Source organism: Quercus robur, chromosome 8, assembly GCF_932294415.1.
Source record: "Quercus robur chromosome 8, dhQueRobu3.1, whole genome shotgun sequence".
Classification (NCBI taxonomy): Eukaryota; Viridiplantae; Streptophyta; class Magnoliopsida; order Fagales; family Fagaceae; genus Quercus; species Quercus robur.
Genome location: NC_065541.1, coordinates 49,415,158 through 49,429,382, shown reverse-complemented (window position 1 = coordinate 49,429,382; position 14,225 = coordinate 49,415,158). Strand labels below are relative to the sequence as shown.

The window sequence follows — 14,225 nt, the reverse complement described above, 5'->3', positions numbered from 1 at the left end:
TAGGAACGATAGATGCCCATATACTAAACTACGCATGTACCTTAAAATCGCACAAGTGTCCCAACTTGTTAATTTCCCGTAAGTCCGTGGTCCGAGGAGCCATGCTAGACTTTAATTCTGTCTAAAACTTGGATAAACGTCATAAATTATTAATTTCCCCTAAGCCTGTGATCTGAGGATCCATGCAGGACTTAGGTTCTATTTAAAACTTGGATAGAGGCCATAAGTTATTAATTTCCCCTAAGCCTATGGTCCGAGGAGCCATGCAGGACTTAGGTTCTATTTAAAACTTGGATAGATGCCATAAGTTATTAATTTCCCTTAAGTCTGTGGTCCGAGGAGCCATGCAGGACTTAGGTTCTGTTTAAAACTTGGATAGATGTCATAAGTTATTAATTTCCCCTAAGTCTGTGGTCTAAGGAGCCATGCAGGAATTAAATTCTGTTTAAAACTTGGATAGATGCCATAAGTTATTAATTTCCCCTAAGTCTGTGGTCCGAGGAGCCATGCAGGACTTAGGTTCTGTTTAAAACTTGGATAGATGGAAATGGACCAATGAGTATGCGATGATCATGGAACAAAACATAGGCAGAGCTGTTTTCATTAATAATAATATCTTCTTAGATTATTTACATTCCACGGGTGAGGCACAGTTTTTTCATCTAAGTCTTCTAGGTAATAAGCACCTATTCCGGCCATAGATGTGATGCGATACGGTCCTTCCCAATTGTGTCCCAGCTTGCCCCAGGAAGGATTCTTAGCGCTGCTGAGAATCTTCCTCATTACAAGGTCGCCTAGATTTAAAGGTCGCAGCTTTACATTAGCATCATATCCGTGCTTTAGCTTCTGATGATAATAGGCCATATGGATCATCGCTTTTTCCCTTTTTTCCTTAGATAAGTCTAGACTTCTCCCCAGTAACTCGTCATTGTTTTCTGGGGTAAAAGTGCTAGACCTCAATGTGGGGAAGCTGTTCTCGATCGGGAGTACGGTTTCGGCCCCATAAGTCATTGAAAAGGGAGTTTCGCCCGTTGACCGTCGCGGCGTCGTTCGATAGGTCCATAAAACATGCGGAAGCTCTTCCACCCATCTCCCCTTTGCATCATCCAATCTCTTTTTCAGACCGCTCACTATGACTTTGTTCACAGTCTCGACTTGCCCATTTCCTTGGGGGTAGGCGGGAGTGGAATATCGGTTCGTGATGCCAAACTCGTTACAGTATTCCCTGAAATTCTTACTATCAAATTGAAGACCGTTGTCCGAGATGAGGATGTGAGGAGTTCCGAAGCGCGTAATAATGTTTTTCCAAATGAATCTTTTGGCATCCACGTCCCTGATGTTGGCCAAAGGTTCAGCCTCTACCCACTTGGTGAAATAGTCGGTGCCGACTATTATGTATCGCTTATTCCCTATTGCTTTAGGGAAAGGACCGACAGTATCAAGACCCCACTAAGCAAACGGCCAGGGGCTGGAGATGGGGTTAAGGACTCCTCCTGGTTGGTGAATATTTGGGGTGAATCTCTGGCATTGATCACACTTCTTCGCATATTCTTGGGCCTCTCTTTGCATGTTCGGCCACCAATATCCTTGGGTGAGAGCCCTGTGCGCCAACGATCTCCCTCCTGTGTGACTTCCACAAATCCCCTCATGTAGCTCTTCAAGTAAGGACTTGGATTCCTCTGGGTGTATACATAACAGGTACGGCCCAGAATAGGAGCGTTGGTATAGCCTGCGTCCTTCTGATAACCAAAACCTAGGAGCATTCCTCCGTATCTTCTCGGCCTCCAGGTTTCCTTCTAGCAATGTATCATCTTTGAGGAAGTTCACTATTGGATCCATCCAGCTGGGATTCTTTCTAATCTGATGGATCTGAGCTGTCTCTCTACTGGTTGAACTTGTCTGACATAAATCCTCAACCAGGATTATTCGTGGCAGATCATGTGCAAAGGACGTGGCAAGAGTGGCCAGCGAATCCGCATGCGTGTTCCCACTTCTAGGAATATGCGTCAGGTTAAAGGATTCAAAGTCTGACTACAGGCGTTTGACTCGACCGAGATATTCTTGCATTCTAGCATCTCTAGCTTCTAACTCACCCATCACTTGGCCAATGACCAATCTTGAGTCCGAGAACACTTCCATTGCCTTTCCTCCCAATTTTTGAACCATCATCATTCTTTGAAGTAAAGCTTCGTACTCGGCCTCGGCCTCGTTGTTCGTAGCCGAGAACCTAAGTCTTAGTGATTTTTCAATGGCAATACCTTCGGGCGATATTAGAACTAGCCCAATTCCAGATCCTCTTTGGTTGGCCGCGCCGTCCACGTAGACTTTCCAACACAAGATCTCACGTGCTGAGATTGTGCCAACCGATTTTCCATCCATGTCTTCCTTCTCGATTATTATTTTTACGGAGGGTTAAGTGAATTCTGCAACTAAGTCCGCGAGGACTTGACCCTTAACAGAGGACCTAGGCATGTATTTAATATCAAAGGCCCCCAAAAGTGCACTCCACATGGCGATCCTTCCTGTGTAGTCGGCGCTTTGAAGCATCGATCGAAGGGGAAGCTGGGTTAGAACAATGACCGTGTGCGCCTGAAAGTAATGGGGGAGTTTTCGTGTGGCATGTACCACTGCTAGAATTGCCTTCTCCAATGGTAAGTAACGCACTTCAGCCTCATGTAACGACTTACTTACATAATACACTAGTCGCTGTACTCCGTTATGATCCCGTACTAGTACTAGGCTTACAGCATGAGGGGCTACCGCTATGTATGCAAACAGTACCTCGTCCGCCTCAGGGCTAGACATAATGGGTGGTCGTGACAAGTATTCTTTGAGTTGCTGGAAGGCTAAGACACAATCCTCTGACCACTTAAACCCTTTCCACTTATTCATTAAGAGGTAGAAAGGTCGGCATCGGTCTGCAGACCGTGATATGAACCAGTTCAATGTCGCGATCATGCCAGTGAGCTTCTGAACCTCTTTCGGATTCCAAGGAGCCTGTAGGCTGTTAATCGCTTTGATTTGATCTGGGCTTACCTCTATCTCTCTGTGAGTTACCATATAGCCTAGGAATTTCCCAGATCCGACCCCAAATGAACACTTGGAAGCATTGAGCCAAACTTATGCTCCCTTAAGATGCCAAAGATGATCTCCAGGTCTTTCACGTGCTCGGACACCACCTTACTTTTTACCACCATATCATCTATGTAGACTTCAATAACTTTGCCTAGCTGAGGTTCGAACATTCTTGTCATCATCCTTTGGTAGGTTGACCCTGCGTTCTTTAGTCCAAAAGGCATCACCTTATAGTGATAGTTTCTGACGAGTGTCATGAACGCCGTTTTCTCCTGATCCTTTAGTGTCAATGGTATCTGATGATAGCCCTGGAAGGCATCCAGGAAGCTCATTCGAGGGTGGCCTATAGTCGCATCTACCAGTCGGTCAATTCGAGGTAACGGGAATGGGTCTTTCGGGCAAGCCTTGTTCAAATCTGTGAAGTTCACGCAGACTCGCCACTTCCCCATTTTCTTTCCTACCACCACCGTATTTGCCAGCCATTCAGGGTAAAAGACTTCTTTGATAGCCTCTGCCCTTTTCAGCTTTGTCATTTCGTCTCTAACGACACTGGCATGTTCTTTTGAGGGATGTCGGGGTGGTTGCTTCTTCGGAATGGAGAATGGGTTCACATTCAAGTGGTGACAAATGAGATTAGGGTCAACCCCCGGGGCATCATAAGCATCCCATGCAAATACATCAACATTTCTCCTCAGAAACCCGACCAGCTCCTCTTTCTTTTGAGGAGGCAACTCCGAGCCAACCTGGAAAAATATTTCTGGGTCCTTGTCAACGATAAACTTTTCTAAACTTTCACACTTTATCTCCTCAGCTGGCCCGCTAATATGCCCCGCCGAGGTGGCTGGTTGCTATAAGTTTTCAGGAGCTGAGGACTCGGCCCTGGTCCGACGTGAGATAGTGGCCACCATACATTGCATAGCCATGGCCTGATCTCCACAAATCTCTTCCACTCGACCTCCGGATGGGTATTTCACCTTTTGTTGAAGTGTGGAAGACACGGCCTCTAGGGCATGGATCCATGGCCTGGCCACTATCGCCATGTAGGGCGAGTAGGCATCGACCACGATAAAGTCCACCTCTACTACCTCTGACCCGGTCTTGATGGGTAATCTGATCTGCCTTTTTGGTACAACTGTCTTTCCCTCAAAACTGATAAGAGGAGAGTCATAAGCCGTCAAATCCTCGAGCCTTAAGTTCAGCCTCTTGTATAGATCGGGGTACATTACCTCTACCGCACTGTCCGGGTCTACCAGTACCCTCTTCACATCGAAACCTCCGATCCTCAGTGTAATGACTAAGGCATCGTCGTGAGGTTGGATAGTTCCCCTCTTATCTTCGTCCAAGAATCCTAATATTAAAGGGCTTCCCTTTTTAAATCTCTTACACTCTTTTTCCCTGTCCTCGGCAGAGAGTCGCGCCACGGATAGCACCCTGGAAGGAAAGGAGCCGGTTCTTCCTGGGGCGGCGAGGATGACATGTATCATTCCCGTGGGAGGCCGTAACGACACATCTTTTCGAGGTTCTTGCATTGCCTGGCTCAGATGACCGCTGGAAGGGTGCATAAGGTGATGCAACCTTCCTTCTCATACCAATTGATCTAGGTGGTTCCATAGATTCCTACAATCCTTAGTGGCATGCCCATGGTCCTGATGATAGTGACAGTACAGGCTCTGGTTGCGTTTCAAAGGGCCCCTAGCCATTTTTCTCGTCCATCTGAAAAAGGGCTCGTTCTTCACTTTCTCCAGAACTTGTTTTACTGGCTCTCTAAACACGGCATTAACTGTCTGCATGTTGCTTTGTCTAGCCTGTCTCGAAAAATCTCTCCTCGGTTGGTTATGGTTATATCATTCCGACCTGAAATCATTCCCTTTGGGAGGAATGATCTTCTCCTTTCCCTTTCCTTGTAGCTGATCTTCTTCCACCCTCTTGTACTTGTCAATCCTATCCATTAACTGATGAACGTAGGCAACGGGTTTACCAGTGAGAGATTTTCTTAAGCCATGCTCGGTGGGGAGATCGCTTTTGAATGTGCTGATAGCGACGTTATCGTGGTTCTCATCCAACTCGTTATACATCTCCCAATACCTATCGGAATACGCTTTTAGGGTCTCCCCCTCGCGCATGGACAAGGACAGTAACGAACTTAGGGGTTAAGGGACTCTGCTATTTGTAATAAAGCGAGAACAAAAAGCCTGAGTGAGCTGCTTATAGGAGCCTATGGAATTTGTCTTTAGGCTGTTGAACCATCTCATCGCCATTGGGCCCAAGCTCGACGGGAAAACTTTGCACATCAGAGCCTCGTTTTGGGAGTAGATGACCATTCTTTGGTTAAACTGGCTTACGTGCTCCACCGGGTCTACTCGGTCGCTGTAGATGGCAAACGTTGGTTGATTAAAGCGTCGAGGTAACTTAGCCCCTTCGATTCTGTGCGCGAAAGGTGATTTGGAGATCTAATCTAACGCCTTGTTCATAGCGTCATTTCCCAAACCCTTGCTAGACGAGCTCTCATACCTTCACACAGGGTGAGACTCCTTCTTGTAAGAAAAGGTCTCACTTGGGGGTGTTCTCGACCTCTGTCGATAATTCACGTCGTCCTCGTTAGAGGGTGCATCTGAGCTAGAGGAAGATCGCTTTCGCTGCGCACGTCGCAACTTTCTTTTCAGGTCATCTATCTCTCGCTACATGGCCTGGTGATTGTTTCGCCTTTAGGATACATGACTACTTATTTGGGTATGACTTTGGCTCATCTGGGTAGTATGTACGCTTCCCTTATGATTCCTTCTGTTACCTGGGTTGGCAGGATTATTTTGCCGCTGAGACTCAATGGGTTCTATCTGTTGAGGGTTACCTTGGTGAGGATTCTCCTGGTGTGGACCTAGTCGTGCCATGCTCAACCTTGTGATTACTGACACTTTAGTTCTTCTCACAGACGACGCCAATTGTAGGGACACAATTTTTGGTGACCCAATCCTTGTCGGTCAAGTCCTGGCCCAAGGAGTCCCACATAATGAATTTTTTGTAGAGTATGGGCTAAAGAACTTAGTTTCAGTTAGCTTAAACGGTTTGTTGCATGTGTTCAGGGAATACAGAAATAAGAACGAAAAATGTCACCATAAAGAGAGGTCCCTCACAAATGACCAGACCTAAAACTTGATTAATGGACAGATTAATACAGCAAGATTTCTCTACAGTGTTTTCTCTTCCTTTTTCTCCGTCCCTCTCTTGGGGGACTTCTTACATATTATATTGGTCCTCTCATATCATCTGGGCTTTACACTTGTTGATCATCCAAACCCCTACTTGAGCACCTGTCCCATCAGACACCCCTATCAATTTCTTTGTGAGTTGCGGTAGCCAAGGTAGCACTGTTCAGGGGTCTTCTCTTCATTAATGCGGCCAGGAGGTAATGCATTTAATGTGGTGGTGGCAGCCTTTGCTAAGATATCTTGAATTTCCTTCCTTTTTACGTATTTGGAAGATGGATTGCAGTGGCTTGGGCGCGCCTTTGATCTGGATTTTGCAGTGTCCGTGGAGAAATTACTCCTCAGACATGTTCTCTTTGCCCCAGTGGGCCTAAATATGGATTGTTTGGGCCTCGATGTCTCCTCGGACGGGCTTATTCTCGGACGGGCCTAGGGCCCAGCCAGCCTATTATTTTGGGCCGGTCCCCACAAGTGATATTACTCTATTAGGATATAATAATGTTATCCATATAAAACTTACAAATTGATGTGTCATCAATCACCAAAAAACGGTTCAAAAATTCATTTATTAAAGAGTTGAATTTCACCAATCACATTCATTGTCACATTCTCTTGTAAAAAAAAATATATTCATTATCACATTAGTGTGTAACATTTATATAGTAAAATTTATAGTAACTTTAACCATTTTCAAAATGTAATTTAAATATTCAGCTATTTGAGGATCTTATGGGACTTGAAGGCAAGTAAATGCAACTTCCTGTTGAGTTATAGTCTTTAAGATATGGGACTTAGGTGGGGAACCACAGTTAAACAATCTAGTGATCAAATCAGTCATCTAATCTTAGGCTTCGCTTCTGACTTATCAACTAGCAAGTAAACTACCTTAACCCCTTGAAATCTAAGTAAGGATTTGGAAGCTCAGGAGCAAGAGTAACTGTAGTTGCTACGGCCGGGGTAGCTAGTTTCGTAACCTAGTTTGAGTTCTAGTTCTTTACAAGACGAGTGCCTAAAGGTTGTAGTTAAGGTTGAGTTTATATTATAATCGATCAACTTTTTTTGGGAGTTCCACATAAGTTAGTAAAAGAAGTTTTTTTTTTTTTTTTTTTTTTTTTTTTTTTTTTTTTTTTTTTTTTTTTATAGAAAAAGTTAAATAAGTATTTGTTTGTTTGTTTTTGTTACTTCCTAATACAGTTGGACCCATAAAATTCCTCCATGATGGATGCACAAATGCATTTGTTGACAAAAGCCATTATATTGTTTAATCGTGGTAACCATATTCTTGATCACAAACCTAGTCCCAATTATTAAATAAAATGTTTCATATAATATTTATATGGCATATAATTAATAAATCATTGAGCACATGTCATGATTTTTGTATATATATAGAGAGAGAGAGAGACACACACACACTTACATAATATTCTTTAAATAAAAAATATATATAAAAGGCTTTGGCATTAACAAAATAGATATTTAAAAAAAGAAAAGAAAAAAAAGGATAGGCTTGAGAGTGCTAAAAGAAAAAACAATTAATTTTTTGACAGTTTTTATGTTTCTCATAAAAGTTGTATCAAAATTTATAAGATTATCCTTGTGTATATTATTTAAAGGATTCAGTTAACTAGTGCCCTTAGGGCATTTGTTGAGAGGCTATTTTAGGAAAGTTTTGATATTACTTTTATGAGAAATATAAAAAATTGTCAAAAAATAGTTACTTTTTTCTTTTTCCATAAATTTTATTTTAAAATATTTTCTAAACCAACTTCTTTGGGCCTTCTGTTAACTTTTTTCTTATTTAAATAAGTCCAATGACTCATTAGAAAATTCATGTGATTAAAATTACACATAGATGGTCACTTCAATCACAACGTAATAGGTTGGAGGAAGAAGTTTCAAAATTCTTTAAATTATTTTGATTATAAAAAATGTTAGGACATATGTGAATCATGTTAGGAATATATGTCAATGTAGAATTGACTAATCCTTTGACAAAACGTATTTTACTTGTAATTTGGTAGATTTAGGATGTGTTTAATACTTCAAGGAACAAGGTTTCAAGTTCAAGAGTTAAAGCCATGCAAATCTGTCCAAAAATCAAGTGAAGAAGTGCTGGATTTTAAAGTTTGACAGCTAGCTTGACGGATAGAACATATCGAGGTTTAAAAGGCTGTGTAAGCTCGATGCTCAACAGCTTCTCGATAGATAAGCTATCTATCGAGATTCACAAAAATTAGTTTTTTAGATCTGATTTTACACAAATCCGTGTATACATGTTTAGACTTTCTTTTTTCACAACTCTAAACATATGTAATGATTATTTTAAGGGTCATCACAATTGATGCAAGTGAGTGCAACTTAATGCAAAGATTTTTCACTGGCATATTGTGACTAGAGATAATTTGCCCTAGTTCATCTTCCGCTTCAAGAAGCTGCTGCGTTTATGCGCCATAGGGTTTGGTAACCAAGGAGTTTTGTGATCTTCATCATATTGATGAACTGAAGAACTTTACGACCAATATCCTTCTCAAGTTAGTGGTTAGTCACGTACTTGGATCCGTACATCAATTGGTTTGTCACGTACTGTGAGTCGTGCATTGAAAGGAGAGATTGTCACTACAAAACAAGTCTAATTGGGTATTGGGGTAAGGGTTCAACTGTAGGTTGGTATAAAGTACTAAGATTCCTTTACTTATAACCGCTTGTTGTGATAATAGTGGATTCATGGGAGTGGTGACCTTAAAATCACCCGATGGGGTTTTTGTCTTGGAGGTTTTCCCTATTCGTAAACAAATTATCGTGTCAACTTTATTTTTCCGTTGCATATTAACTTAGTTGGTGATTTGTTTATGCTGCCACACATATTGCATGTTAATTAAATTAATTAAATAACTCAGCTAAATTAATTGATTAATTCATCACAAGGGATCAATACATTCTTGGCCTATCAAAAGAAAATGAAGTAAACTTTTTTTCTTAAGGGTTCCATCACATACTTTGGTTTATAATATAAGTATAATGATATCCAAAGATATACTCCGAGATCAAAGCATGAACCATATGTAGTGTGATTAAAACAGTCCTAAATCAAATGATCGCGCTTAATCAATTTTAAAATGCATCTCAATTGGTAAAGCCTCTGATAGTTGAATAAAAGATTTGGGGTTCAATCTCCGCCTACACCAAAAACCAATTAGTGTCTTGGTATGATGATAAAAAATTATCATCAGAAGCGGACGTTTTAGGTTGAGACTCTCTCTCAAAATAATAATAATAATAATAATTGTACAGCATAAGGGTCCCTGGCCCAATTGGGCCATGAACTTCAACCCTATAGTGTGGCCTATGGCCTTAACCCCTTTGTCTGAAGCTGGGCTCTAGGCCCACTGAGACCATAGGCCCGGGATCCATGCCACTATGCTTGACCCAAGGCCTAGTAGGCATTCGACCTTGAATTGTACACCTCATGGATCATAGCAAGAGACCTTCTCGACCAACACATCTTGGCCGAGAACGTAATCACTCAGGGATACTATATCTCAGCTACCCGATAATGCCTTGGGGAATATCGCTGCCGAGACCCCTTAAGGTGGGAACCAATTCCAAGGCCACCACTCCCACTCCCAACTAAACACCCACTTAAAGGCAACGGAATTGGACCTCCATATCCACTAGTAACTTCGAGTAATCATAACCCCTCCACTAATCTTACACTATAAATAAGAGAGGAGAATGAGAAAGGGTGGGGGGTTTTTTGGAGAGGGGAATGGTTCTAAAAGGGAGGTAAGAGCAGAGAGAGAGAGAGAGCACCAAAAAAGCAATAATAGATAAAGGAGGAATCATAGGGTAAGGTTACATAGTTGGGTCTTTGTGCTAGGAACTACCCAAGGTAGAAAATCCAAAGCCCACATTTCAAATAGATTGTGAGATCAAGTGAGGATCGGCCCATCAGCCTTATTTTTGGCACGCACAATAATAATAATAATAATAATAATCAAAGATGGGAGAATATAAATATATTTTATTTTTATAAGACTGCTAAGGACATATGCGACAAGGGCACTAGATGGCTCATTCGAAATGATGTGTCTACCCTTTTTTGGCAAGACAACTGGACTAGGCATGGTCCACTCCGTAATCTCGTTCATGGGCCTTTCCTTTCCAGCGACCTCTCCCTTAAGGTTATGGATGTCTAGGACCCCCACGGCAACTGGGACCTTCATACTCTATTCTTTGTGCTTCCTCTACATGTCTGTGACATCATCCATGCTACCGCTAAACCCCTTTACAAGACGACCTGCCCACTTGGAACTACTCTCCTCACGACCAATTCAAGCCATGGTCAGCCTGCCTCCTCGCCGCTAATCTCCCCTTAAAAACTGACACTCCCACTTGGAAATGGATTTGGAGAATTCCCACCATCCCTAGAGTTTCAACCTTCATTTGGCTCTCATGTCATGACCGACTCCACACCAAAAACCAGCTCTGCAAATGGCACATCCTCACAAATGACACTTGTCCACTCTACCTTATAGACAAAGAAACCACCTCGCACATCCTTAGGGATTACCCAACGGTACTCCCCATCTGGTGTAGCCTATTTAACAACATGCCCACTCATGACTTCCTCCCCCCAAACCTCTTTGACTAGCTCAAATGCATGGCCACCTCCTTTGCCAACACCCCATGCATGCAAAACATTCCTTGGAGGGTCACCTTTCCCCTGGCAACTTGGACTATTTGGACAGCCCGCAACAAATTTACCATGGTAGAGAAACCCTTCGTAGCCCAAAAAATCGTGGAAAATGTTAGAGATATATTAGCCCATTAGCATAAGCCCAAGCCTAATTCTACTTTGTGTGCAAGCCAAGTCTCCTACTTGTACTAGAAGTCTATTAGTCTAAGGTTTAGTCTACTATATATACACATGTTATGCTTCATTGTAACACAGGATTTGTACTACACTCTAATATATTATTGATGTAGCCCTTTAGGGTTTCCTCCGTAAATGTAGGCCATTAGGTTGAACCACGTAACTCTCGTGTGTTACTATGTTCTATACTTTATGCTTTCGTTTCCGCATTCATACTTGCATATTCAACATGGTGTATCAATGCTAATATTTATCACGGTATCAGAGCCACCTTCCTATGGCCATGGTTTTCTGTCTTTACGGTATATTTAAGAGCTATCTTTGTCTTCCTCGGTGTTTTTTCGCTGCGTTCAACTTCTTTGGCTTCCTACTGTTGCTATCAAAACTCTTCGGTATAATCAAGCCACCGTTAGAAGTCGTATCAACACTGCAAGATCATTGCCTTCCTCAAACTACTATCACAGAGCCAAACTTCATTCAAGGGATCTTCTCAACCTTATCAAATCTCAAGATTTCATCAAGCTTCCATCTTGAGTTTGAGAGGGGGTGTTAGAGATATATTAGTCCATTAGCATAAGCCCAATCCTAATTCTACTTTGTGTGCAAGCCAAGTCTCCTATTTGTACTAGAAGTCTATTAGTCTAAGGTTTAGTCTACTATATATACACATGTTATGCTTCATTGTAACACAGGATTTGTACTACACTCTAATATATTATTGATGTAACCCTTTAGGGTTTCCTCCGTGGATGTAGGCCGTTAGGTTGAACCACGTAACTCTCGTGTGTTACTAAGTTCTATACTTTATGCTTTTGTTTCCGCATTCATACTTGCATATTCAACATGGTGTATCAATGCTAATATTTATCAGAAAAGATCAAGGCTCTCTCCCAGGAAATCTTCTACACACTTCCCCCCACGAGCCTCACTCGCAAAACCAACGTCTTACAAATCGGATGGAAACCCCCACCCCAAGGTGTTTACAATCTCAATACGGACGGCTCGACACGTGGCAACCCGAGCAAGGCCTTCGTTGGTGGTATTATCAAGGACCACAATGGCAATTGGATCGAAAGCTTCAACAGAGCCATCGACTTTACTTACTCTATGGCAGAAAAATTACGGGGTCTTAGGATGGGCTTGTCCTTGCCAAAAACTTAAATATTCAAAAATTATTGATAGAGATAGATGCTCAGGTTGTAGTGGACATTATTAGCACTCACTGTGATCATTCCCATCCCTTATAATGCTTTTATTGTTGACTGTAGGTCCCTCCTCCAATATTTTGAGGAAGCTCACATTAGCCACATACACCGCAAGGGGAACCACTATGCGGACATTTTGGCCAAAGAAGGATTGCATAATCCCAATTCTCTTGTTTTACATTCTAGTCCTCCTTCTTACATTTTGTACCAGCTTTTAGCTGACACTCGGAGTGTTTTATACCCTAGACTTTGTACTTCTTTTTAATCTTAATGCATTATTCAGTTTACCCAAAAAAAAAAAAAAATTTATTTTATTGTGACCATTTAAATATTATACAAAGAGTTTTTTTTTTAAAAGAATAAGAGTATATATTGTAAGAATTTTAACAAAGCAATATATCTAATGTCTACTCCACAATAATTGTTATTTATCAATAAGCCAAAATTCTAAATGATTTTTGGTATGCATATGGGATTCAAATGCAATCCCTTAATTGATGAACGGAGATTTTAACAATTAAACTAATTAGAATTTAAAATCCACTGTTTACTATATCTTAAAGTACAACAGTTATAAAACCTCAAATAAAGACCCGATAAGCATAAGAATTCTAGTTAAGTTTTTGTTTTTGTTTTTTGTTTTTTTCTAAAGGTTTAATTCAAGTATTTCAGCTCTCAATAATTTATATTTATAATTTCCACTTTACTAAGAATTATAGACACCAAAAAAATATTGTTTAGACCCTTTAATTAATTATGGAATGATTAAATTTTTAGTTCTAATTAACAAATAAATTACGTGATCACAATTAATAAGCTAATAATTTAACCACAATCACAACAATTATCAAATCTTTAAATAAAGTACTAAACATTATACGGCGTGCATATTTGGAAACGAAGTAAAAAAACTAATGGAGAACATTTCCAAAGGAAAAAAAAAAACACTATGATGGTGACACACTCCAAACAAGACAATCCACCATATGAAGAAAAGTTGTAATTTGGTTTAAAATACTTGGCCGTAGACACTACAACCAGTAGATGAACTTATTGCGGCAACCCACCCAAGCTTTCAAACATTTGAGCTCTTCGTACATGACCAGAATCTCTAACAGACTCCGAGGACAATTTTTTGAAGGTTTGCTTACTGTTGTGAGATGCTGGGATTGATGGCTCCATTTTTTCACACTTGACCACGCCAGTAGGACAGAAACACTATCATGAATAAGCTTTAAGAACTCACATGTACATGTTGTAAGATGAAGGCTTAGAAAATTAGTTGGAGGATGGAAAAGTGGGAGGATAGAAAAGATTTAGTTTTCCCTCATGTGTGTTTGGTTGGAGGGGTGGAAAAGTGGGAAGGTAGAAAACTCTTTTGTTTGATTGAAAAGAAAAGTGAGAGGATAGGAAATGTAGTTTATATAAATTGACTATTATATCCTTATTACAATAATATGTAAGAAATAAATTTATTTGTACTCATTAAATAGTATAAAATTTACTACATCATACATATAAATTTATATTATTATTTTTATTATTATAATGTAAAAATTACAATAGTGTACATATAAATTTAACTGGGTAAAAGATTTTGTAACCAGGGTATTCCTATAACGTGGGCAACAAATTAGCTAAGCAATTCAACTGGGCAAAACTTATAAATCAAAACTTGCACTAATAATTTAATTTGGCAACTGGGCAAATCAACTTGCACAAATAATCTAACTGGGCAACAAAAATGTTGGTAGCAAAACAGGTGAGATGAATAAAGTGAGGGGTAGGTGAGATGAATAAAGTGGGGGTATTTGTATAAAGTACATCATTAGCACTTTTTCCTCCCCATTTTCCTCCCAAATTGGG

General features: G+C 40.7%; 1 protein-coding gene across 1 annotated transcript; it reads right to left on the bottom strand.

The window, feature by feature from the left end:
• Positions 1–2,031: 2,031 nt before the first annotated feature.
• Positions 2,032–4,604, bottom strand: LOC126696412 (uncharacterized). The gene is made up of 3 exons (XM_050393160.1): positions 4,050–4,604; positions 3,435–3,818; positions 2,032–2,385 (listed from the first exon to the last, which is right to left on the bottom strand). The coding sequence occupies exons 1-3, from the start codon at positions 4,602–4,604 to the stop codon at positions 2,032–2,034; spliced, it is 1,293 nt and encodes a 430-aa protein (XP_050249117.1).
• Positions 4,605–14,225: the final 9,621 nt, after the last annotated feature.